Source organism: Rhinatrema bivittatum, chromosome 1, assembly GCF_901001135.1.
Source record: "Rhinatrema bivittatum chromosome 1, aRhiBiv1.1, whole genome shotgun sequence".
NCBI lineage: Eukaryota > Metazoa > Chordata > Amphibia > Gymnophiona > Rhinatrematidae > Rhinatrema > Rhinatrema bivittatum.
Window position 1 is genome coordinate 706,722,381 of NC_042615.1, and position 27,326 is coordinate 706,749,706.

Below are 27,326 nucleotides of genomic sequence, written 5' to 3' on the forward strand. Positions count from 1 at the left end.
TAATGCGTCATTAGTATCCTTTGAAGATACCTCCCTCTGAACCATGTGCTGCTGAGCGACTGTCAGCTTTCCCCTTTGTGCTATTTAAAAGCCGCTCTATCTTCTTTTTAAAGGTTAGTGCCAGCAGCCTTCGGAAAAGACTTCCCCCTTCCCCAAAAGGTTCCCCAGTTCCTTACAAAACTGAGTCCCTCCTCCTTGCACCATCGTCTCATCCATGCATTGAGATTCCGGAGCTCTTCCTGCCTCTGGGGACCTGTGTGTGGAACAGGGAGCATTTCAGAGAATGCTACCCTGGAGTTTCTGGATTTCAACTTTCTACCTAAGAGCCTAAATTTGGCTTTCAGAACCTCCCTCCCACATTTTCCTATGTCATTGGTGCTCATATGTAGCACGACAGCCAGCTCCTCCCCAGCACTGTTTAAAATCCTATCTAGGTGACACTTGAGGTCTGCCACCTTCGCATCAGGTAGGCATGTTACCAGGCGATCCCCACGCCCACCATCCACCCAGCTGTCTACATTCCTAATAATCGAATCACTAACTATGACGGCCGAGCTAACCCTTCCCTCCTGGGCAGTAGCCCTGGGAAACACATCCTTGGTGGGAGAGGACAATGCCCCACCTGGAGAGCAGGTCCTTGCTGAGCACAGTCATAGACTTGCATGGGAAACATAAACAAATGAAAACAATTTTTGTTAAATTCTTTAGCACCTTCCACGAATTAAACAAAAATAGACTCATTCGTTGCATTTTACCTGTTTGTTTCAAATGAATGCATATCACTAGCAAGTATCTCTTAAACATATCAAGTAGGAAAACTGTAACCATTCTAGCAAAATTAATCACACTCAGATTGAGATATGTTGTGAAATTCTCCAGATTTTCAAGCTTTTGCTGGTTGTCAATCTATCTTGAGCCAAAGATTACTGAACTATTGACAACTGGTCAACTTGACCAGATATCCATTCCATTTCCTGGGCTTGACCAGATAACTTGGACTCCTAAGCCTGAATTCGTATTTCAACTTGTGAAGTTGAAGCCATCAACAAAGAAGTTGCCTGGTAAAGGGAAGCCCGTGCAGTCCAGGTAGTATCCAAAGTAACTACTTCAGGCTTGCCCAGGAGGACAACTGCAGGGGAACAGTATGCACTTAGCAGGAAGAAGGGGTCATCAAATCACTTACCTCCAACAATGATGCCTCTTATTGCCCAGCCAGCCCCTATGCTAACATTTTGGCATCTGTCTCGACTGATTCTCTGGCCATCAGCAACTTATGCAACATTTCAGAATGTACCCTGCCATTTTGCCTTGCTCTTGCAAACTTTGAGTATCCTGGCCTCCCAGTATTTCCAGCCTTCATGGCATCTGCAGAAATCTCTGGGTCTACAACATTATCTCTGCATGATGGCTGAGTAAAATTGAGTCTGACATCACATAAGGACATGAAAAGCATGATCTGCTCATTAATTATAGTTGTTAAATAATTCATAAATATTCTTTTGAAATTCATATGATTTATTACATATACATCTTATCAAGAATCATCATATATCATATAACTATTGTATTAACATGTTACATATAATTTATTATTTTTAATTTTTTACTATTTTTTAACATAGTGTGGATACCCGTGACAATTCCCAAAAAACATTTTTCATAAATAACATAACACACTATCCCATAAAATGCACTACCCATTCACTCACATCAACCATACTCTTATTAAAATACCCACCCTATTGCACATTTCCCAAATACCTGTTTTACACATGAAAAGATTACAATATACAATATCCAAGTCAGTGATCACTCATATAATGTTTATACACATGTACAATATCTATATTTCCTTTTAATGTAGATCTTTAATCCTTCAGCATTCGTTAACGATCCCCACGTGTTGAATGTGTATTGTATTCTCAATCCCGACAAGGACCCTGTTTCGCAATTAAGCTTCCTCAGGGGTTGTATTTTACCACGGTTTTCTCTTACACACTCCCTCTCACATGGGTGCTCAATTCTCCAATATGTTGAATCTTCCACTAGTTCGTTGGTACCCACACTACCTATAATATAAATTATCAATAACTATATCGTGAAAGTTCCTAGACGTGAAAAATTATTTTAACTCTACCCATCTCATCTATTAACAATAAAAATAACAATATCCTAATAATATCATAAACCACATACCCACACAGGTATCTATAATTTTTTAAAAGTAGCAAAAAATTATTATTTTCACAATTGTCTTCAACGGAGGGCACCACAAAATCTCCAATCTCCTCCGTAGAACGGGCTTCACCAGCCTCATACATCCTTTTCTCCTAAACAAAAGAAATATACATATAACCCAAAAACCTGACACAATATTTATTATTATTCAGTTATCAAAACCACATACTCAGCATGAACGCTTACATACCACAACTTGATGCCTGCATAATTCAACGTCTCCTCATATTGCCACAACTCTGCATCTCTTCATGATTTAACACCACCTCATACCGCTGCTATACAACGGCTCAAAAGTCGGAAGCTCTCCAGTCATTTCCGCTTTTTAAATCCCCAACCTTCAGAACCAAACTGTCAATCACCAATGCAAACCATGACGCTATTCCACAAAACCCACCCCTTCCAATGTCAATCATTATCACCTCCCTCGGTTATCAAAACCACATGCCCAACATAAACGCTTACATATCACAACTTAATGCCTGCATAATTCAACATCTCCTCATATTGCCACAACTCCGCGTATCTTCGTGATTTAACACCACCTCATACCGCCGCTATACAACGGCTCAAAGATCGAAAGCTCTCCAATCATTTCCACCTTTTAAATCCCCTACCTTCAGAATCAAGCTGTCAATCATCAACGCAAACCATGACGCTATTCCATAGAACCCACCCCTTCCAATGTCAATCAATATCACCTCCCCGTTAATATACGGCAATTACCAACAAGTTTTTCTTAATAAATTGAGCTACTTACAATCTTAAACAAATGTTTATCCAAAAACAATAACTTCATACAAACATATCTCATATTGCCATTAATTCAACATCTATTAATATACAAGCAATTGAATACAGCCGAATACAAGTCTGGGACACCTAAGTATAAAATGCTGCCCACTCGATATCCAAATTTAAACCCCAAGGAATAATTGTGGACCACTGAAAAATTAATTTTTGTTCGTTTCGCCATAGCCACTTCATGATATCCCCACGAAATCCGGTAGTACATTGCATCAGAACACAAAATTTCAAATTCATAAGTGTGTGTTTTAAATCAATCCAATGCTTCACTAATGGGGCCCCTTCCTTTTGAATCCGTATGTTACTCTTGTGTTCTATAATTCGTTGACGAATACCTCTAGTCGTGTATCCAATGTATATGAGCTGACAAGGGCAAACAATAGCATACACAACTTGTCTAGTGGAACACGTAAAGTGTCCCTTTAAAAAGTATGTAATCTTTTTATGATGATGATAAAATTTATGCCCAATCAATACATTATCACACACCGAGCAACTGTGGCATGTAAATTGCCCCACCTCCTCCATACACTGTTCCAACAGGGTCTTATTTCTATTAGAGGCAATCAATGATCTCAAATTCCTACCCTTAGTGAAAGCAAAAACAGGGGGATCCTTACATCCCTCTATGGATTTTAATAAGCCCCAATGTTTTAAGACCAATTTTTTAACTAGAAATCCCTTGGAGGAATATGGAATGGTACAAACCATTCTATCTAAGTGAGTATTATCACTTTTTATTAATACATTTTCCCTATTGGCATAAAGTCCTCTCTTGTAAGCATGTTTAACAATTTTCCTAGGATAACCTCTAACAATAAACTTATTGTTCAGAAATTTGGCTTTATCCTTGTATTCTTCAACTGAATGACACAATCGTCTATATCTCAAAAACTGAGAAATAGGGATGGATTCTTTCAATCTTCTTGGATGGAAACTACTAAAATGTAAAATAGAGTTTCTATCGGTAGGTTTGATGTAAATTGTGGAAGAAAGCTTACCATGATGCCAAAAAATTTTCATATCCAAAAACGGAATAGATGATTTATCAACCTGAAATGTAAATTTAATATTCTCATCCACTTGGTTCAACCAAACGTTGAACTCCTCTAATGATGTAAAATCACCAAGCCACAGCCAAAATAAATCATCTATATAATGACGCCAACATTTCACATATTGAAACCAATGGGATTCATAAATAAACATTTCTTCTAGTTTAGCCATGTATATGAGTAAAATTGAGGCCTAGACTGAGAGAGTTGTCTGTCCTAGAGCTAGAAGCCAAATCTTCTGGTTCTCATGGCTCAACAGACCTTTACTGAGTTGTAGGCTGTATGAAGCTGGTAATTACAGTTTAATGGCCTTCAGGAATGTTCAGGGGCAAGGGAGGACCTCACCAAACATTACCTTTGCATTTTTTCACCAAAAAGGTTGAACAAAATAATATAAAGAAATACAGTCACAGACAGGTTGTCAAAGGCCTGCTTCAGTGTGGCTTCTTCAATTGGCAATCTTGTACTTCCCCCTACCTCCCACTTTTAAACCATTTTTAAACTTTAAAAAATAAAAATTGATGAGATCACGTGACATCTTGAGTGGGTAGGATGTGACTTGCCTAGCTTTGATCTCTACCATCTCACCATCCACACGCATCACTTCTTTTTAGTTGCTCTGTAACTGTTCGGCAGGCTGAAGTCACTTGCCTAGCTTTCCTGACCTCTGATAGAGGCATGACGACTTGATTGGTGAAGAAAGATAAAGACAAGGAAAAGTTAGGGGTCAGCAAAATGGCAAACGCACCTTCCCTGGCGATGGCAGGACCGCTACAGGAAACAGGGCTTATTGATATCAAAGCGGCGGTTGTTGAAGCGTTGGCCCCCTTAATTTAAGAAAGTTTTTGACAAACTCAAAGACTTCACCACCCGCATGACCTTCTATGAATCTTGCTGTATGGAGCTGGAACACCGAGTATGGGACAACCAAGATGCCATTACTACAGTGCAAGAGGACCTGCAAGGTATAAGAACATGCCATACTGGGTCAGACCAAGGGTCCATAAAGCCCAGCATCCTGTTTCCAACAGTGGCCAATCCAGGCCATAAGAACCTGGCAAGCACCCAAAAACTAAGTCTATTCCATGCTACTGTTGCTAGTAATAGCAGTGGCTATTTTCTAAGTCAACTTAATTAATAGCAGGTAATGGACTTCTCCTCCAAGAACTTATCCAATCCTTTTTTAAACAGAGCTACACTAACCACATCCTCTGGCAACAAATTCCAGAGTTTAATTGTGCGTTGAGAAAAAGAACTTTCTCCGATTAGTTTTAAATGTGCCACATGCTAACTTCATGGAATGCCCCCTAGTCTTTCTATTATTCGAAAGAGTAAATAACTGATTCACATTAACCCGTTCTAGACCTCTCATGATTTTAAACACTTCTATCATATCCCCCCTCAGCCGTCTCTTCTCCAAGCTGAAAAGTCCTAACCTCTTCAGTCTTTCCTCATAGGGGAGCTGTTCCATTCCCGTTATCATTTTGGTCGCCCTTCTCTGTACCTTCTCCATCGCAACTATATGTTTTTTGAGATGTAGCGAATAGAATTGTACACAGTATTCAAGGTGCGGTCTCACCATGGAGCGATAGAGGCAAACCCAGCTTCAGCAACAGGAAGAGCAACTTGAGGAGCTTAAAAATCACTTTTGTTACAAAATTTATGATTCATCGACCTTCCGACTTGCTGGGAGACAAAGAACTGCACCCGTTTTTGGAATCTTGGCTAGTGAGTGAGCTGGGCCTGGCATTGGTGTGGGGACCTGTTAAAATTGAGAGGGCCCATCGTCTTGTTAGCCGGCAAGATAACTTTGGACGTCTAAGGGTGGTGATTGCTAAAATCCTCGACTTTGTCTACAAGTCGGACATTTTGCAGGTGATTCAGAATGGGAAAACTTTGACTTATAATAATGTTAATGTTCTGGTGTTTCAAGATTATGCACTTAAATTATCAGCCCAGAGGAGGGAATTTGCTCCTGTCTGCAAGCGACTATATTTTTTGGGAGTTGGATTTACTTTAACTTACCTGAAGCTGTGAGTGTCTCTACCCGAGGGCAACAAGTTGTTCACTTCTGCAGCTGAAGCTCTGCAGTTCGCTGACAACATGGCGGTGGCCAAGGTACCAGAAAAGACATGAGTGCAGCTGTTTGTGTGATCTTTCTCCACCTTCAAGAGTAGCTTTTAAGCTCTTCGTTTTGAGTGCTACTTCTTGTTTTGAGCTTGGACATTCTCTATTATTCCATTTGTATGGGTTCCTACAATTCTTTATGTTACTGCTGTTCTCAGTCTCCAGGTTCCAGTGGACTTTTGAGGAATCTTTGCACTGGGAACACAAGGATGGTTTTGCAACATTTTTGGACCAGTTTTTTATTTAGTTCCTTTCTGTTTGTAAGGATGTGTTGCCCCCATGCAGACCAGAGCTTTATTTTTTTCCCCAATGTGACTGTGGCGTACGTAGTTTATTACTTTCAGATGCACGGTTTAGCAACATGTGGGATCCATTTACATTTTTGCACAGTACTTCCCGAACCTATTTCAGTAATAATTTTGGCATACCCTCATGGAAAGGGGCAATATTGTTTACAAATGTTTTTTGGTCTTTTACTATTGTGTCCTGGGAATGATTTATACTTTCTGCCCCATATTGTACCAGCCTGGGTGGGGGGTGGATGGGTGAGAGGGTGGGAGATCTCGGGGTTATTCGTATTCTCTATGCCTATTTGGGTGATGGGAATAGGCTGGTTTGATAAGAGGTGGTTTTAGGGGTGGAGGGGAGTTAGGTTTTTTTTATCACTACGGGTCTTGGTGAGTCTTTGGGCTATAATGGCCAGCACTGTAGCTGTTCTTGTGAGCTGGGGGATGGGGGCCTTAGCTGGGGAGGCTCTTGTCCTGTGGAATGGTTCTTGGTATTTTGTTTCTGGTGTAGCTGTTGATTGGGTTGTTCATGGCTAGTTCTAATGTGAAAGTAGTCTCCAATCAAAAGAACTAAAATACTTATTGTTCTAAAACGCATGTTGGCAGGCATAGTATTTTTACAAGAGACACATTTAAGCAATCAAGAACATTTGAAGCTTATACACTGGTAGGTGGGACAGATTAACTTTGCCTCAGCCTCTACTAGATTGGCTGGGGTTGCTACACTAATCCATAAGAATTCTCCTTCGATGATTCTGAATGAAATCAAGGACCCACACGGCTGTTATATCATTAACCTGTGTGAATTAAATAGAGAAAGGGTGGTTCTCTGCAATGTTTATTCCCCCAACAAATATGATCACGTTTTTGTCGCAAATTTGATACATACCCTACTCCCTAATTTAGATTTTATTATTTTGGGGGGAGACCTTAATATCATGGCAGATCCTTCCTTGGACAAATCTCAATCTCCAAAGGGGCAGCCAATTTTTGGGTAAAGAGGCATTCCCTTGTAGCAGTCAGAGTTACATCTTTTAGACATTTGACGGGTTCTCCACCCAACAGATTGTAGTTACTGCCATCTATCTAGAGCACATTCTACCTTCTCTAGAATTGATTACTTTTTAACCTCTTCCGCTTGCTTTTCTAAGATTGAAGAGGCAGATATTGAGGAAATTAAGGCCTCAGACCATTCCCCAATTTGGATCACGTTGAGTCATCTTGGTAACAAGGTAGCGGATTTGCAATGGAAATTTCCCTATTATATGGCTACTGATACTTCTTTCTGAGAATATCTCACCCCAAAATAGAAAGATTATGCTATCCATAATGCTATCCATCTGGAAACAGATCCCGTTTTATTCTGGCATACATCCATAGATGTTTTATGGGGGGCACAGTTTTTCTCAAAAACAGATGCAGAGAGTACCCTGTGGCACCAAAAACTCCAATTAGCAGCAGCTCCCTCAGTCACTAATAGGGAAACATATTTGTCTGCTCAAGCCACGCTGAACACCTTGTTGCACCAAAGAGCAAAAAAGAGCATTCTTTATTATAAATTTGTTTTATTATCATAGTAATGAAGCAGGAAAGCTTATGTCTACCCTAATTAAATCCACTACTGGGCCTTGGTTCATATCACATTTGAAAGGCCATGGGGACCATGGGGAGTATTACGCCAATTTATATACCTCTAAAGGATTTGATGTTCACAGATTTAGGGAATTCTTATGAAATCTTCCATTATGTTCCTTTACTGATTCTCAGTTGAATAGACCTATTAGTCCTGAGGAGGTGTTTCTGGGTATTCAGTCTTCCAAGAGGTTGAAGGCACCAGGACCTGATGGGTTTTCCAGTGAATTTTACACAATCTGGTGGACTATCTTTCTCCTGTGCATAGTTCAACTTTTGATGCATTGATTGCCAGAGGTCACTATCCTCTTGACATGAATAAAGCCATTATTACTGAACTCTCTAAGCCAGGCAGAGATCCCACACTTGCATCTTCTTATTGCCCAATCTCACTGCTAAATTTTGATCAAAAACTTTTGGCCAAGATTTTGGTGGATCATTTGGCGTTGCTGTTGCCAAACCTAATTAGGTCTGAGCAAGTGAGATTTGTGAGAGGATGACATGCTACCATGAATATCCGTAAATTGTTAACAGCTATTTACATGGGCACCAAGGCTGACATACCATTTATGGTGGTTAGTTTTGATGCTGAAAAAGCCTTTGAAAGGGTAGAATGGCAATATCTCTTTGAGCTGCTTACTCATATGAAGTTGGAAGGCTTTTTTCGTGATGGTTTACATTTGTTATATACAAATCCCATAGCTGAAGTTGCAGCTAATGGGGATAGATCTTCCATTTTTCCTATTCGTAGAGGAACCAGGCAGGGCTGTCCTTTGTCTCCCTTATTATTCCTGCTGGTTTTAGAGCCTTTGCTCCTAGCTATTCGCAATGATCCTACTGTCAAGGGATTCTTTTTGGGGCATTTCTCTTTTAAATGTGCAGCTTTTAGATAAGAACATAAGAACTTAAGAAATTGCCATACTGGGTCAGACCAAGGGTCCATCAAGTCCAGCATCCTGTTTCCAACAGTGACCAATCCAGGCTACAAGAACCTGGCAAGTAGCCAAACACTAAGTAGATCCCTTGCTACTGATGCCAGTAATAGCAGTGGCTATTCTCTAACACTTTTGCACTCGGGGGTGGACCCTTGTCCTGGAGCAGTGGAGAACGGCTCCCTGGTAGGGACCAGGAAGCAACTGCCCCCAGGGGGCGGAGCACTGGAGGAGACAGAGGCTAGGATGAGCTTCACCACTGGAAGCCCGAGGTCCCCCCGGGAGGAGCCCATAGGGACCTGGGCCGCTTGGACTTAGGTGGGCCTTGCAGGGTCTCCTGGAAGGATGGAAGGTCAGCGTGCCCACAGACAGAAGGGGTGCATGGTCAGGTTCGAGCCTGGAGGTCAGATGGAAAAAGGAGGACCAGAATAGCGTAGGTGATGACAAGGCTAGGAGCAGAGCCAGAATCTAGAGACGTGGTCAAGCAGGCAGAGGTCAGAGTCCGGGAGTCAGTCCAAGAAGTAGTCAGCAAAGCAGAGGTCAGGTTCCAGAGGTCAGACGAGTTCACAGGCAGGCCGAGGTCAGAAGGCAGGCAGCAGGCAGATGAGTCTAGGAACAAGCTGAGGTCAGAAGGCGGGCAGCAGGCAGGAAGGTCGAGAGGCAGACTGAAGTCAGAAGGCAGGCAGCAGGCAGGCAGGTCAAGGAGCAAGCCGAGGTCAGTACCAGTGAGACAGTCCTGAGGTACTATCTGGGGAGACGGACAGACGAACAGGAACAGAAGGTCGCTGGAGTACTAAGATGTAGGAACAAGGCAGGAACAGAAGGATCCTGGAACGAGACTTGGAACAAGGCTTAGACGCAGTGACAATCTAGCATACAAGCCGACCTGATTGCCAAGGCAAGGAAGTACAAGCAGGGAATTAATCAGGGCGCGCTGCAAAGCTAGGACCCTCCCTTGGCCCTACAAGAGGCCGGGCGGTCCGCGCGCACGTAGGGGCGTGACCAACACAGCCGAGGGCGCCGAGCTCCGGCGTGAGGCTTGGTGTGCAGTGGAAGGCCCAGCTACCGCCGCTGTGGGACGCCGAGGCCTGGAAGCGCTTGCAGCTGCCGCTAGGGAGGCTGACCCGGGACCTGCCGTGGAACCATGGAGGTGAGCAGGCCTATGTGTGGGCTGGACATGGACGGGGTGCGTATCAAACACAACTTGATTAATAGCAGTTAATGTACAGTTAATGGACTTCTCCTCCATGAACTTATCCAAACCTTTTTTAAACCCAGCTACACTAACTGCACTAACCACATCCTCTGGCAACAAATTCCAGAGCTTAATTGTGCATTGTGTGAAAAAGAATTTTTTGATGACTTGCTGGTATAGCTCACGGATCCAGTCAACTCACTTGCTGCAATTCTTAGGCTTATTGAGGACTATGGTGTATTCTCTGGATTCTGACTTAATCAAGATATTTGGAAGTTCTTGCTTTCCTGGCTACTGTTCAATCGACTTGGCAAGGCCCTTTTCTTTAAAATGGGCTTCCCAAACTTTTAAGTAATTGGGGGTCCAGATTTCTTTGGATGTGTCATAGATCTATGCGGTTAATATCCATCCTCTGATTGACTTAAAACTAAGAATCTGGCATTCTTTACCGCTATCCCTGGTTTTATTTCTGTATAGGTTGTATGTATTACAAATTCTGCCCAATCGACTTGGCAAGAAAAATGTTACTTTATTGGATAGCTTTCTGTCTGACTTTATTTGGGTGGGTAAAAAAACAAGAATTGTGCTGAAGAAATTGAAATTGAATTGGACAAAGGAGGGGCTGGGGCTCCCTGACATGGAGCTTTATAATTTTGCCAGTATGTTACGCATTGTATGGGATTAGTTGTATGATGACTCTACCTTTACAGCCCTTGCAAGTGTTAAAGCATTGATTACCGCTATAGATTTTCGCTATGTACTTCATGTTCTCGCTAATAAATTACCGACGGGATTGGCAAGTAATGTTTTGGTTGCCCCCTTATGCTGGGCTTGGCGTAGATTGATGACCCTTTTGAAAGTAGATGGTCATTCTCCATATTTGCCTATTCAGGGCAATCCCAAGTTTACTGCTGGGTCTCATTCCAGGGCATTTTTCCAATGGAGAGGGTGGGGCCTTTCTACTGTTCAGCATATATTGTCGGAGGACAGGAGTATGTTGTCTTTCTCTCAGTTGAAAGAGCAATATGGCTTGCGAGATTCTGATTGGTTTTCCTTCCTACAATTGAGACATTATATTTCTTCTTTTCCCAAAGAAGCACTCGATATGGCTAAGGTAATTTTGATTGATGATTATTTTTCAGGTAGAGCAAAGCAAGCTTTCGCTGCCATGGCTACATAAAAGACTCCAGAAACTGAGGCAGGTTACTTGGGTACGAGCCCTTTGGGAGGCTTGGAGAAAGGAGAGTGACTTTTCTCTTTCACAGGGAGGTGTGCTTTCCTGTTTTTAGATACTGAAATCTGTCTCTTTTGATGTCTGTTTACAGGAATTACAATTTAAGTTTTTGCATAGAGCCTATGTTACACCTGTCCTGGCCCATAAGTCACATCTCACCTTTTCGGACGCCTGCCCCAAAATGTTCATGTGTAGTGGGAACTCTTACTCACATGTTTTGGACTTGTCCTGTTACTAAAATGTTTTGGAAAAAAATTCTTCACTACTTAGAAAACAGTCTAGCCATTAGGATTCCTATGGACTTAGAGAGGGTGCTTTTTGGTAATCTATTTTATTGCACTGGAGGAAGGTGAGCCCTCCTTCATTTAAGCAGTAGAGGAATGCATTTCATACTTCCCCCAATTTAATACAAAAGTTCTTGATCATTTGGGGTAAAGATATTCAGAGTCTTTCAGGTAGGGCTAGGAGTTTACTCCTAAATAATTTATAGCAGGCCTTTTGACTTTTTGGGTTGGCTGGTTATGATTATCTGTAGCCCGTCTGCTCAGGATGGTTTCTTGGGTTATTCTCATAGGACTTGGGTGGGGCTACCAGAGAATCATATGGACTTCAACACATATGTAGTAGCCTATCTGGGCCAGAGTCAGCCAGTCAGGTGGAGTTTTTCTGGAATTTTGATCTTTTCGTTTCTGCCAATATGATGGGGTTAGGGTTTCTCTATCGGGGGTGTGGGGTTTTATTATGAAAATTGCCCCTTTTGGTTTCCATATATTGGTACAAACTCACTTTTGAAATTAGATTCACAGCTTGCCCGTTGTCTTATTTTTGTAAAATGTTTTGTATAGTTTGTGTGTAATTTTGCAATAACAATTCTTTAAACTAAACTAAAAAATAAAAATTTACATATTAAAAAAAATCATCTACTTATCATGTAAATTAATACTATCTGTGCCAACTGTGGGACATGAGCCATTGCAGAACTTCCAAAACACATCCAGGTGTCTGTCGTCTGATTATATGGTTGACCACATATATAGGTGCAAGAACCTTTATATAAAGAATTCTAAAGGGTCATCACTTCATCCAGGCATTATATCAAAATCATTTTTTCATTGATTTAAAAAGCCTTTGAGAAATCAAACATTCTGACTGCTTGCTCTGTCTACTCCAACTTCACTTCCTCTTCTGCTTCCTTCAGGACAGGAGGGGAGGGGCTGGATTAGGAAGCACAGTGACTCTTCTCTGCTTTGTCTCAGCCTTATCATCTCCACTAATGTTCCCTGCATGCTGCCTGGAGCGGGAGGGGCTGGAGCAGGAAAATGAGAGAACAGTTTTTCTTCAAACACAATGTAGCTTCCTTCAGATGATTGAATTATGTGGTAAAGGAACTTCTTCTTTATTGATTGTATGACAGGTTGAAAATTATGCGGTTTTTCCCAGGACCTCAGCATTGTGGGAGCCTGGGGGCACTGCTTATAAATCATACTTGCCTTAAACAGTACACACAAGGACTCTTTCACTCCTATACCCACCCAGCAGAATTCCATCCCCCAAGTCGTAATTGCATATGAATTCATAAGTAGAGATTTGTGCAATGTGCAATTCATAAGATGAGATTTGTGCAATGTTCTCTCAACCTAGCTTGATGGACTCTCTACCTGGGTAACATCAAGCTAGGTTGAGAGAACATTGCATAAATCTCATCTTTGGCTGAGTTTCCTCACTCTGAAGGTCATCAAATCTTCACAAGAGAGCACTGTTCTGTTCGTCTCACTTTGAATGTCAAAGTGGCCCCTAACCCCTATACTAATAGCTAAACCTCACCTTGAGTTACTAGTTGGGCTTCCCATAGAGCTATAAATATCTGTCTAGTGGGAGGGTATTATGATTAATCAGTCTCTCTCTCTCTCTCTCTCTCTCTCTCTCTCTCTCTCCATCTCCATCCATCCAGCATGGGTTCAATAAAGGCCTAACACTAATGAAAAAGGTATAGTTAAAGCCATGCGATAGGGCTTTGCAAAACTGTGAGCCAACTCCTCCTCTTTTTCAGATTTGCATTGCACCATGTATTATGGTACTATTGCAGGCGCTTAACGCCATAAAGCAATTTGATAAATGATCCCCTTAATTGGCTAAGTTAGTAAGGCCCTTTCTTTGAATAAGAAAGATAACAACCACCTGCTACAAAACATCCAGACCCACAGTGGTATAGTGAAAACATTCTACACATGTAAGGAAGAGCAAAAAGGGGCCTTAACATGAAAATTCTCCCAAACCCATGTATAAATAATCATTAGTTTCACAAATATCAATTTTTATCCATTTTTATAGTGCATCGATGTGAACAAAACACCTTAAAACATTTCAAATCACACTTAGCCTTGTCCTTTTAGAGGGTAATTTTCAAAAGCATCTCTATATGTAAAACAATACTTTACCTGCAGAAATTTAAAAAATTGCCTGCCAATTTCCAGGTAAACTTATGCACATATCCTGTTTGTGCGTAAATTTGCTTTGGCTCAGTGGAAGCTTCCCTGGGGATAGAGTTTGGGAGGGCTTTGCACTTACGTGCATACTTTAGGTTTTGAAAGTATGCACGTAATTTTTCTTGAATTATTCTGCGCATATTTTAGAAGGTAAAATTGTGTGAGAGTAGATTTAGTGGGATAATTTTCAAAGCAGATTTATGTGCATAATTCCACTTTGAAAGTTGGTGTAGTTTATGTGCATATTTACCAGCTAACTTGCGTACATTGTTATGAAATTACCACTGTAATGTGCAAATTCTTAATTATAGAGAAAACACGGTCCAAACTGAAAGTAAAAAAGTAAATTATTTCCCAACAAACACAACCACATTTCGGTAGCTGTACCTGCACCAGGGTGCATTAGATTATAATCCAAGGCAATCTCCTGTAGACATCCTTATTTGTCAACTTCCAGTTGTTGACATAGACTTCCACTGAGTAGACTGTGCATCAGTCAGATTTTGTCCATTTTTATATTGCATCAATTAGAACAAACTCACGGGAGAAATGGAAGAAAATCCTTACTTACCATTTGAAGGCATGGAATGAGTAAGAAAGGAGTTGCCAAACATACTGGCCTGTTAGTAAACTGTTTTCTTTATAATTACCATTTTAAAATGACAGATCTAAAAAATTAATGAAGGCTCCGAATAAAGATCCATTTGGTAATTTGTGTCTGTAATTGTTAGAGAAATACATGGCTTTGTGACTTCCCCATAGCATTGAGAGGATTCTGAGTGGCTGGTGTTTTACGCATGGACTTTGTCTCAATTTTGAAACTGTGCATATATTTTCACTTTGAAAATAATCCCAGGAAAACTACACACACACATATTAACACCTGCCGTAGGCTTCCTGAGGAAAAAAAATGCGTACGTAAAGGTGAATTTTAAAAGCCTGAAAATTGGGGGATGCAGAAATATATTGGGCTCGGGGTGCTCCGAGCAGATTCTGAAAGCTGCCCGGATATGTGCATCAATGCCACTGTGTGCACATATCAGAACATCTCAAAAAGTGGCAGGGCATAGGCATGGGTGGGAAAGGAGTGTTCTGGGATTTTAACCTGAAATTTGCACATCGATACTTACATGATCCTGCGTGAGCAGGGGGGGGGGTCCCACTGCATAACTTTCCTTCTGCTATGGATGACGCGGAAGTAATAAACAAAAAAAAATATCTAGTCAGATCAGCGTTTTAATGGTTGGGGCTAACGGGGGGGGGGGGGGGGGGGGAGGGGAGGCCATTAAACTAGGGAGGTTTGGAAGACACATTCTTTAACTGGGTGAACTGGGAACAAACTGGGAAAGCTGGGAATGGTATTGGTATGCTTCCCTTTCGCAATAGCAGTGGAAGCTGTGCGCACAGGTGCTTGCCCACTTAAAAAAAACTGAGTGCTCGTGTGGGTGGCCAGTCTGTCTTACAACATGCACACATATACGCGTGTGTGTTCTGAAATGGTCGCGTCCCTGGGCACAGGCCGACAAACATGTGCCAGTTTAAAAGTTACTGTCACACTTTTGGAACGCATAGGCTCTTCTCCAGCCCTGCCCCTAGGAATGCCTCTTCTCAGTGTGGGTAAGTTTGCGGGTGCAGTGGCACTATCTGGGGAAGTTTACTCACACAATTTAAAAAAAGCCCTGTTCTGTGGAAATGGTTTTGAAATTACTCTCAATGAGTTCAAGATTTGCATTAGAGAGGATGATAAAGGTTTTCTGGGCAAAGTGAAAAAATAACCTTGTGATGCACACAGCTTTCAAGGAATGAGGAAGTAGCACACACATGATAAGGTGTAATAATTGATTAAACCAGTATGCTTACCCTGTTATTTGACTTGAATACATAGAAATAATGGTCAACAAATCAGTGATACCTCATTATTAGAACTAACAACACGTTTCCAGCTAGCTTTCAAGAGCATTTATCTGATGTATGGAGCATAGCCCTCCATACCTAGTCAAAAATGTATTAATTTAGTGCAGTTTAAAGGTATTGCCCTCAAATTATTTATTGACCTTTATTTCAATGACCATAAACTAGAAGTCAAATCTAAGGCCTTTTCTTTCTTATCAAAAATGTCTTTGTTCTTTTTTTTTGTTTCTCATCAAGCATGGTGTTATTGCTACAGAAGATGAAGAGTATTTTATTGAGCCTTTAAACAACACAACTGACAATTCGAATTATTTTAGTAATGAAAGTGGGCATCCTCATGTTATTTACAAAAAGTCTGCTCTGCATCAACGGCACTCATCCAGTCTCTCCCACTGTGATGTGACAGGTAAAGAAGTCTGTGCTCCTTTTAAATCCTTTTTTCATTCCTAACTGATGTAGTTAAAGGTGTATCCATATCAAGCATCTGACTTTATTAGGGACTTATTTCAGATGATTTTTTAAAATTTATTAAATTGTTTTTTACATTTTAGATTAAAAGCTTTGTTCGCCAAGGATTTTTTGTTCTACACATGGGAATATGTTTGGGGGAAAAACGGACTTTAAAATATCTTTGTAATGCTCTTGGATTCAAGTATTGGTTGTTATTGAAGGATGCAAGCTTGGGATTAGATCTTACTTTGCTTATGTAACTGATACAGTGAGGTAGTGGTAATATGTCAATGTAGTTTGATCTTGAAAATAAATTACTAGGCATACATTTTATTATTTTGACTTTATGTTGTGTAATTTTATTAATTACATTTATCTTCGGCGGCGGATTTATACCTCTGGTTATCCTTAGGAATGTGGACAGCTGGTTGCCACCATCCCCACAACTTTTGTATTTGACCTTTAGAAAGCAGCAAAGAAGACAAACAGACGTAGTGGTAAGGTGCCACAGTTGATGGTGTAAAACAAGTGACTCACACAGGCAGGGCGACTGCCTCACTGGAGTGGCTACCCACAGGCACTTGTCTTCCCTACCCCTGTTTATCTGACACCCTAAACTTGTGCATAGAAAAGTAAATTACATATGAACTCGTGCCAGAAGAGCTCACAGTCTAAGTGGATACCCGGAAGCATCGATTGATAAAGTGACATCCTCAAGGTCATAGAGCGAGTGATAGAAATAGGATGAACAGAGATCATCTGGTTACCAGCCCATTACCCTTGATTGCTCGTGAGCAATAAGAATAAGAAATTGCTGCAGAGAAAAGTTAGCCATATTAGATTAATACATCACAAAGTAGTAATTGACTAGATGCATAGTACTGCTTAAAATGATGATTCCCATACTATTTATTAAGGGTGTGCATGGCAATAATGTTTGTGTCATTTTATTTTTGTTTCATTTTTAGTTTATTTTCATTTTTAAAGTTTAGTTTTGTATGCTTTTATTTTTTTTTTCAAATTTTGTTTTATTTTTAGAGTGCACTAAATCCAAATAGTGAGTACTAATTCAAATAGTGTGCACTATGGGGCAGATTTCAAAAAAATACGCAAGCGCGTACTTTTGTTCGCGCACCCGACGCAAACAAGAGTATGCCGGATTTTAATAGATATGCGCGTATCTTTTAAAATCCGGGGTTGGCGCGCGCATGGGAGTGAACATTTGTGCACCTTGCGCACGCCGAGCCCTGCGCACGCTGCCCGTTCCCTCCGAGGCCGCTCCGAAATCGAAGTGGCCTCAGAGGGAATTTTCCTTCCGCCTCCCCCCACCTTCCCCTACCTAACCCACCCACCAGCCCTATCTTAACCTCCCCCTACCTTTATTATAAAAGTTATGCCTGCCTGAGGCAGGCTTAACTGACGTGTGCCGGCCGGTCGCCGACGCACGATTGTCCGGCCCAGGAGCAGTTTTGGAGGCCTCGGCCATGCCCCTGAAATGCCCCCAGGCCGGAACCACGCCCATGGCCCCACCCCCGGATGACATGTCACCGCGACACGCCCCCGACACGTCCCCCCCAGGAAAGCCCCGGGACTTACGCGTGTCCCGGGGCTTACGCCTGCCCCAAGCTCACAGGGTGAGCTTGGGGCAGGTTTTCAGGGGGTACACTCGTATCTTACACGTGTACCCCTTTGAAAATCTGCTCCTATTTGAGTTAGCATGCGCTATTTCAATTTAGTGCACACTGAAAATGGGAACAAAATTAAAAAAACAAAATGTTTTGTATTTTACTGTTATTTAATTTACAAAACGACACAAAACAATATACGCTATGTCATTGACTTTGTGTAATTTCAAACTAAAACATATCCCTACTATTTTATGATTGTGCAAAAGCATTTCAGTAGTATGTCACCCTCTGCTTGAATGATCACTGAAAAAATGTTTTGAAGTGGTTTCATATTAAATCAATAATAATAATAATAATCTGTTCTGGGAGCCAAATTCAAAAGTTTTCAACATAGTTTATGGTTTATAGTTGAGTGATCAGTCACATTCTGTCTGGTACAGAAATTGGAAGAGTTGCCATATACTTGTCACAGTCACTGATGTGGCCTGGTCTGGCTCCAGGATTTTGGTTTTGAAGAGGCCTGTGAATTACAAGGGGGAGGGGCTCAATGTAAAAGGCTGTGGGTCTGGGCCGCCTAGGCTCACAAAAGCATTGCAGTTTAGGCTGCTCTGAGATGCAAGCTGAGCAAACATCTGATACAATAAACAAAAAATAAGAAACTTAAGAACAGCCAACCTAGGTCAGACCAATAGTCCATCTAGTCCAGCATCTTTTCTCCAGCAGTGGCTCCAGAGTTATTAACACCCAACAAACCCAAACCCTGTTACACTGAAGAAAGAAATTGCCGTGCTGGGTCAGACCAAGGGTCCATCAAGCCCATCATTCTGTTTCCAACAGTGGCCAAACCAGGCCACAAGAACCTGCTTGCTGCATCTGCATCCGCATCCCATGAGAATAGATTCCACAATTTAACTACCTGTTGACAAAATACATATTTTCTTGTACTCATCTTGAAACTGCTATTATATAATTTCATTGGAAGCCCTCTGGTCCTAGTACTTTTGGACAGGGTAAATAACTGCTTGCTTGTGGTTTGTTCTTTTCCACTCCTGATCTGTCATGCCCCTGCCCCCCCCCCCCCCCCCCATCAATTTTCTTTTTACAAGCTCATAAGCCCGAACTCTTTCAGCCTTTCTTCAAATGAGAGATACCCCAATCCTGTCACCATTCTGGTTGCCCTTTTCTGTATCTTCTTATGCTCTAATGCATCCTTTATCAGTTGGGGAAATCAGAACTGAACGCAGGTGTGGTTGCATCAGAGTTATATTCAGAAGCATGATAATATCCTCATATTTGTCATCAGTGCCTTTCCAAATTATTTCTAGCATACGGTTGGTTTTTTGGGCCACTGCTGCACACTGTGCTGATGGTTTCAGCGAGTGGTTCTATTGATAGCAATTTTCCAGACTCCAGCAGTGTGTTTTGGAAGTTTGAGTTTTTTTCTCCTAACATACGTTACTTTACACTTGTCTATATTAAATTCTATTTGCCAGTTGAATGCCCAAGTTCTCAATTTTTCTAGATCTTCCTACAGTTTTACATAATCAGCTTATGTTTAACTGTCTTACATATGGCTCATGTACTAAACTGCAGTATTTTCCCTAGAGGGAAATGTAATTTACTATCATAGCAATTTTCAAATGCCATTTATGCAAGTAAAGTGCACTTACATGTGAATATGTTATGGACAATTCAATGGTATATATTGCAGCAATTTTCAAAAGCCCGCTTACACAGTCTGATGGAGTTTACCGACAAATCCCTCATTCTATCTTAAGGAGCCCAGTACAGGCTTTTAACCCAGTCCTCCTCAATGGAGAATGCTGCAACGGGTTCTAGGTGAAGGAAGATTCCCTTTACCTTATTGTATTTCACTTTTTTACACAAACATTTATTTGCGACAGAAATCAGAGGTATAATAAAGAAATAGTATAACCTACTACATACATCTTCCTCTAAAACTCACTAAAGTAATACAAATGTTATACCCCTTTATTATAAGTAATCTTGGGGAGTGGATTCAATAGGTACTAAGAGCGAATAACAAGAAATAAGTAAAAGGAAATCTGAGGTAGCCTATACTTTTGCCTATCTACACTGATTATGTCACGTAGGGTGTGAATCTAAAAAGATTCACAATTGTGATGTTTCAAAAAATGTATAAGTAGAGTAATGAAACTTTACAATGCATTTACATGGGTAACGCAAAGTATACATAGAATAAATTGTCAAAGCCTCAGTTCTCATACTTATAAATGTTCTTCTTCTTTCTTGGGTAACCCTGGTGATATCTAGGTACAGTAATCACAACATCAGAGAGTACAGACCCCCTACTTATTACATCAAAACACACATATATAGGGAATCCTATGACATCAATCTTAAAATTCAAATATTGATGTACTACTATAACAATTTATTACTATTAATATTCCTTAATTACAAAAAAGTTGTTAATACAGTACATACACATCATTTTTTAATCATTTTATTAATTACATCCATTAATACTTACATTAACAATAAAGCAAAGACATGTGCAACCTGATATACATCAATAACCCACATACATTAGCAGCAATATATTAACATCTTAAAACATACCCCACATCAGTCATTCATCCACACACACTCCCCACCCATTAAAACCACCCCCCTTCTCAAAAATCACCACTAATTGTCAAGTTGAAATTCTCTTCATTAGCTGCTGTTCAAGCCCAAACTCCTTCCAATCGGGAGCACTCCACAACGTCCCAACAGGGATCCCCGTTTCGCCGCAGCTTCCTCAGGGGACAATTCACTCCCACCTCAACCAGAGACGGCGAGGCCTTCCAGCCTTCTGGAATATTGCACTTCTTATTGCACCTTCACAAAATGATAACAAGTATTATCTTTTTTTTGTTTGTAATATGTTTATTAAATCGCAGCCCACAGAGAACAATACCATAGTACATCAATAAACATTGCAACAGGATTCTGACATAATACAAAACAACAGACAATCAAACTGAACAATTGAACAATGAGCCGTCAGAGAAACAAGATAATAGCCATGGTACAGTCTAGGGCATGTAGTTTTCACCCATCCCATCCCCCAACTCCCCATCCCACCCTACCCACCTAACCCACCCCAACCCACCCCTACCCAGCACCTTAGAACATGGAAAGTCTTAGTAAATATGGTTGTGGGAATATATATAGGAAAGCTTGAGAGATTGGATAGGATTGGATTATGAGCTAGTATAATCCTCAAAGCGTGCATTCCAGAGTGGTACAGGGAGGCGGATACAGAAAAGGACGTCGATCGGTTTCCTTCCCCAGTTCAGTCAGGTACGGTAATCGGTATGGATTTCAAAAATGGTTTCCAGATAGATTCAAGCAACCGTCGCTTCTTTATCGACTCCAAAGGAATAGATTTTTTCTCCAAAAGGTAAAGGTCCAACATGGTGTCTACCCATTCCTTCACAGTGGGCAAGGAAGTAGAAATCCAATGACGTAGGATGACCCGTAAAGCCATCAAACGACTTTTATGTAAAAGTTGGACTGATAACCCAGGTATATGCTTTGAAGGTGAAGCAAGTCCCAAAATACAGAAAGACACTTCCCATGCCATCTGAGTGCTAGATGAATTAGTGATATAGTGGAGTATTAATGTCCAAAAGTTTTGTATAGGAGTGCACTCCCATAAGCAATGTAATAATGAGGCATGGGGTTGCTGGCATTTAGGACATACATGAGATGTAGAGATCCCGGCCAGAAACGCTTTCCTCGGCCAAATAATGAGAGCATGGAGGATCCGGAAGTGCAATTCTCTCATATAAACACTACGCGCTACCACTTTGTTGATAAGCCAGCTGCGCCGGATAGCTGATCCAGTAATAGTTTGGCCCAACACAGATGACCAGTGGGACGCCACTACAGCGTGTAGTCCATAATTCGCAGTAGTATGTAAGAATTGATAAAAAGTTGAAATAGAAATCAGCTGTTTCGAGCATAAATGAAGAAATCTTTGAAAAGGTCCATTTGTGAGGATTGTAGAAGTCATGGAAGTCACATTCTTAACATAACTACGAATCTGCATATAACATAAGTAGTCAGAGGCTTGGAAATGCAAATGTTGACAACAATATGAGAAAGAATAAACTGTATTAGTTTGCAGATTAATAAAATGATTCAGTGTTAACACACTATTGGGGTCTAGAGTATGTCGGAAATGCAAACTGTCTTGTCCCGCAGGAAAGTCGGGATTCCCCAGCAAAGGGAGGCAATAGGAAACACGCCAGGGTAATTTTAAATGTCGTCTGAGAAAGCGCCAGCAGCTCCTGAAAGCGTTGATTAATAAATTGCCGCTAACAGAGACAGGAATTACATGGCCAGGTGCATGTAGCAAATATGCCAGGCTCAAGGGTTGCAATAATTCCCTCTCCAAGGAGACTATCATGGAGTTGCCACCATAGCCCAGCCATTCTCGAAACATGGACATTAGGCATGCAAGATTATAAAAACGAATGTTTGCCACTCCCAAGCCTCCATCCACTTTAGGAACCATCAACTTAGAATATTGCATCCTAGCTCGTTTAGCATTCCAATAAAACTTACTAAATATTTTCTGTAGCTGTTTAACATCCTTAGCAGACAAAAACACAGGAAGCATTTGTAACATATACAATAACTTAGGAATCAAAATCATTTGAACTAGCGCTATTCTGCCAGAGATAGAAAGTGGGAACGCGTTCCAACTCTCCACCTTCACCCGGAACGTTTGGATTAGAGGAGTTATATTGTATGAATACCACTTCTGAGGATTGCTATGAATTTTAATGCCTAGGTATTTAATGGTATCTGTGGCCCAAAGTAAAGGAAAATCTTTCCATTGTGACTTAAGAGTACCATTGATATCCATTGCTTCAGATTTAGTAAGGTTTAATTTTAAACCCGAGAAGGAGCCAAAAGTATGAATGAGGTCCAATAGGATAGGTAGGGAAGATTTGGCATGCGAAAGAATCATCAGCATGTCATCTGCGAAAAGCATCATTTTCTGTTCAAATTTCCCTGTAACCACCCCAGGAATGTCATGAGAAAGCTTAATTTTACGTATTAAAGGTTCCAAGGACAGGATATACAAAAGGGGTGACAGGGGGCATCCCTGCCGTGTGCCTCTGCCCAAGGAAAACAAAGAGGAAGTTGAATTATTGAGGCAGATAAATGCCTTAGGATCTTTATACAAACTCCGGATAGCTGCCAAAAATGTGCCAGAGAAGCCAAAGTGTTGTAAGGCCGAGAATAGATAAGGCCATGCTACTCTATCGAACGCTTTTTCAGCGTCGAAGCTTACCAATAAGGGATCTGGTATACCCTGCATACGGCAGCTGTCTAGGGCCACTATCAGCCGTCTAATGTTGGAAATTGGCCTCCGCCCATGTACAAAACCTGTTTGTTCTAAGGATATTAAGTCAGGTAACACATATTTTAATCTATTGGCAAGTATCTTCGCGTAAATTTTTACATCCTGGTTAAGGAGAGATATGGGTCTATAGGATCCAGGATCTGTTGGGTCTCGACCCGGCTTGGGAAGTATCGTAATGGCTGCTACTTTCATGGTGTCTGGCAACGCTTCATGAGACATCATATGATTGAAAAGTGCTGTAAGAGAGGGCACAATGTGTGTAGACAAAGATTTGTAGAACAACGATGTTATGCCATCTGGTCCCGGTGACTTATGGAGTTTGAGATCAGCAATCACTTTCGTGATTTCAAGATTGGTAATAGGACGATTTAACAGCTCCCGTTGTGAGGTAGTGATTTGGGGTAAAGCCAAATTTTCAAAAAATGCATGCTGGTTACTGAGATGTGGCTCTTCAGCTGCTAACAAAGAAGTGTAAAATTTTTGAAATATTTGGCCAATTTCAGATGTAGAAACAGCTTGAGTACCATCAGAGCGTTTAATGGAGGTGATATATTTGGAGGCCTGTTTGGCTTTGGTTAGGCGAGCTAGAAGCCGGCCAGGCTTATTGCCATGTAGAAACAGCCTATGTTTAAAAGCAAACATGTTGCCAGTTGCTTTCTGGTGAATAATATCATTAAGAACTTTTTGTGTTGTCCGAAATCTGTCCCGCCATAAAACAGTGTTATGAGTGTTCCACTGCTTCTTAAAATAAGCTAATTTCGATTCTAGTTGTAAAATCTGCTTATTTTGCGCACGTTTAACTTGAATCTCATACTGCAATATATCGCCACGGAGGACCGCTTTGGCCGTCTCCCAAAAAAGGGGCGGCTGATCCTTATGAAGCTGGTTAAATTCCTCATATTGCAACCATTTCCCCTCCAAAAATGACGCAAATTTTTTGTCCGTAGCGAGCCATTCAGGCATGCGCCATTGAAAAAGGGAAGGCACATTGGTGTTTGAACCCACTTTACATATAACAGGACAGTGATCCGACACCACCAGTTGACCAATGTCTGCACTGTCAACCATTGAAAAAAGTGACTCAGACAACAAAATATAATCAAGTCTGGACTTAGTGTTGTGAGCCCTAGCGTAATGCGTATAATCCCTGTCTGTAGGGTGAAGGGCCCTCCAGCTATCTACCAAATTCAGGGTGGAACATAAAAAGAAGATACCTTTGTCAGGGCCCAACGCAGAAACAGGGCTAGAAGAGCTCCTGTCCAGCTCAGGGTCCATCAAACAATTAAAGTCACCCGCAACCATCATAGAGTGAGGTCCAAATTCAGATAATTTAGTAATTAAAGTAGTGTAGAAGGAATGACTGTATTTATTAGGACCATATACCGAAGCCAGCGTGATTGGTTTACCAAAAAGGTTACCTTGAACAATAACAATATGCCCCTCATCATCCTTCCATTGAGAGGTAACATGGAAAGGAATAGTTTTGTGTATTAGAATAGCCACACCATTTCGTTTGTGTGTGCCAGAAGAAAAAAATATTTGATTAAAACCCTTCTTATTGTTTAGTTTTAAATGTTCAGCATCCAGCATATGCGTTTCTTGTAGGAAAAGTATTTCCCCTTTAGTTTTGTGACAATGGGCCATGACTTTTTCCCTTTTAATGGGCGAACCCATCCCCGCCACATTCCAAGTCATATAGTTAACTTTAGGACTCATAAGAGTGCTGTGCTTTAGGCCTGTGACAGGAGCAGATATAATAGTTCTGGGGCAACCAGCCAAATGGGAAGAACCTGAAACTGCGGGATAACTGCCTGTGTCCGGACCAGATGAACCAAGAAAACAGTTTCAAGAAAGCATACATACATCCCATCGTATTACATAACATTGCATCCCACCCCTGATGAAAAAACATGAGAGAAATAGCTAGCATATGTTGTACATCGCTAACAGAAAAAATCAGAACATAGAAGAAAAAGTAAGCCCCAATCCAATGCTTAAGGTGCAAGCCCACCCCCTACCCCTTATCCCCATCCCAAGATTTACAACTCCCCCTGCTATCCAACCAGTTCCCTGAACGCTCTCCATGTCGAGAGCAGGAGCCATAATGTGAGTGTTCAGGTGGCAGGCCCATGTATAGGACCCGATCAAAACGAACGTTCCGTAATCATTGCCCAGTTCAGCATGTGCGATCCGTAGCGAAGTGACTAATCAACAGTAAATAAACTTCAAACCTTCCCTCAAACGACTATTGTCGTGAGTATATAGTTATTTGACAAACTTCCATCATGGGAGGCCTCTATTGCCGATTTCACTCCGGGTCAGTTGGTAGAATTTCCTGCACGTATTTTTGAGCTGCAGGCAGGGCCTCAAAAACCTGAGTTTGGCCATTAAACCAAACGCGGAGTTTCGCTGGGTATTGTAAAGTGAATCTGATCTGCTTTTCCGCCAGCTGTGTACAGAGAGGACTGAACTCTTTACGCTTGGCCGCCAGCCGGGCAGAAAAATCCTGAAATATACGTACCGAATCGTTCTGAAATTTCAGCGCCTGGATTTTGCGCGAGGCTTGCCAGATCTTTTGCTTGTCGGCATAATTCAGAATCTTAGCGATAACGACACGAGGGCGTGTGTGCTGTGAGGAGCGCGCGCCCAGCCGGTGTGCTCTCTCGATTTGCAACGAAGCAAGGTCTGAAGAATTGAGGGCCTCCGGAATGCATTTCATTAAGTAAGCCGCCAGATCGTTATCCAGGATGGATTCCGGGATGCCAATAAAACGCAGGTTATTGCGCCGTGAGCGGTTCTCAAGCTCATCAATTTTATCCTCGTGGCTTTTAACAAGTTGTTCCAACTTATGTAGTTTGCCCTCGGTCGCCACCGCTTCGTCTTCTGCCGCGGACATCCGTAGCTCCAGAGTATCAATGCGGGGGGGAATCTCAAGAAAAGCTGCTTGTAGGGTGGTTAGCTGCTCAGAGATCTTATCCAGCTTTGTCGAAAGAGCCGCCGTAACTGCGGTGGTCACTGCAGCAGATAATGTTGTTAACGCAGCATCCTCCATTACGCCAGAACCCCCTTTGTCTGTGTTGGCGGCCATTTTGTCTTTGGCAGTTTTCGGCTTTTCTTTGTCTTTTTTGGCCACTTTAGCCGGCATGGTGGATGGCGATTTATGCATATATCGGTCGATATTCATATGCCCAAGCCGTAGAGCCGATCAGAGATCCCAAATATAGGCGGATGTAGCAGATAATAAAAGATTCACGGGCCTGCCACCTGGAGCCGAGCTAGCTGCGACCAGCCCCGATCACCACATCATGTGACTCCTCCACAAGTATTATCTTTAATTATAACACCATCTCATAAAACCATACACCTACTATCACCCCCTACGCACTAATATACATCTCCTAGAACTCACTTCTTCCACGAGCTTAATCAGCAGCACAGCTGCACACCCATCAAACGAACTCACCACCTATTGTATAAGAAAAACAGCATAGTGACTGCTCAAAGATCATATACACCACCTAAACATTATTAAAAATTTCACACAACCAACTTTATACAAATCTTCAATGTTTTTGTAGATTCAACAATCTGTTTTCAACACTTCTCAATCGATCCGCTTTATATGTGCCTGTAAAAAAAGGCACACAATACAGCCATAACCTTTCATAATTCCAACTCTCAAGCTGACCCAACACCTTCAATTCCACCTTTACCTTCCACTCAATTTTCCAAACGCCGAGGAAATTTTTACACTTCAAAAACGACAGACCAATTCCATAATCGCCCTTCTCACAAACCAGCAGCTCTTCCCAAGGCGCAGTCAACCACATGGAATGACACGCCACCTATAAACCCCTTTCAGACAACCACACCTAATGCACCATTCAAACAGCACGCACCCAATCCACCAATAGAATCACACTATTCACCACTACCA

General features: G+C 41.5%; 1 protein-coding gene across 1 annotated transcript in view; it reads left to right on the plus strand.

Annotated features, from left to right (window-relative positions):
• ADAMTS6 (ADAM metallopeptidase with thrombospondin type 1 motif 6) overlaps positions 1–27,326 on the plus strand; it is an 894,781-nt gene that overhangs the window by 68,658 nt on the left and 798,797 nt on the right. The window contains exon 4 of the mRNA XM_029576285.1: positions 16,142–16,310. Coding sequence (XP_029432145.1) covers positions 16,142–16,310 — 169 coding nt within the window. The remainder of the gene's footprint in view (positions 1–16,141; positions 16,311–27,326) is intronic.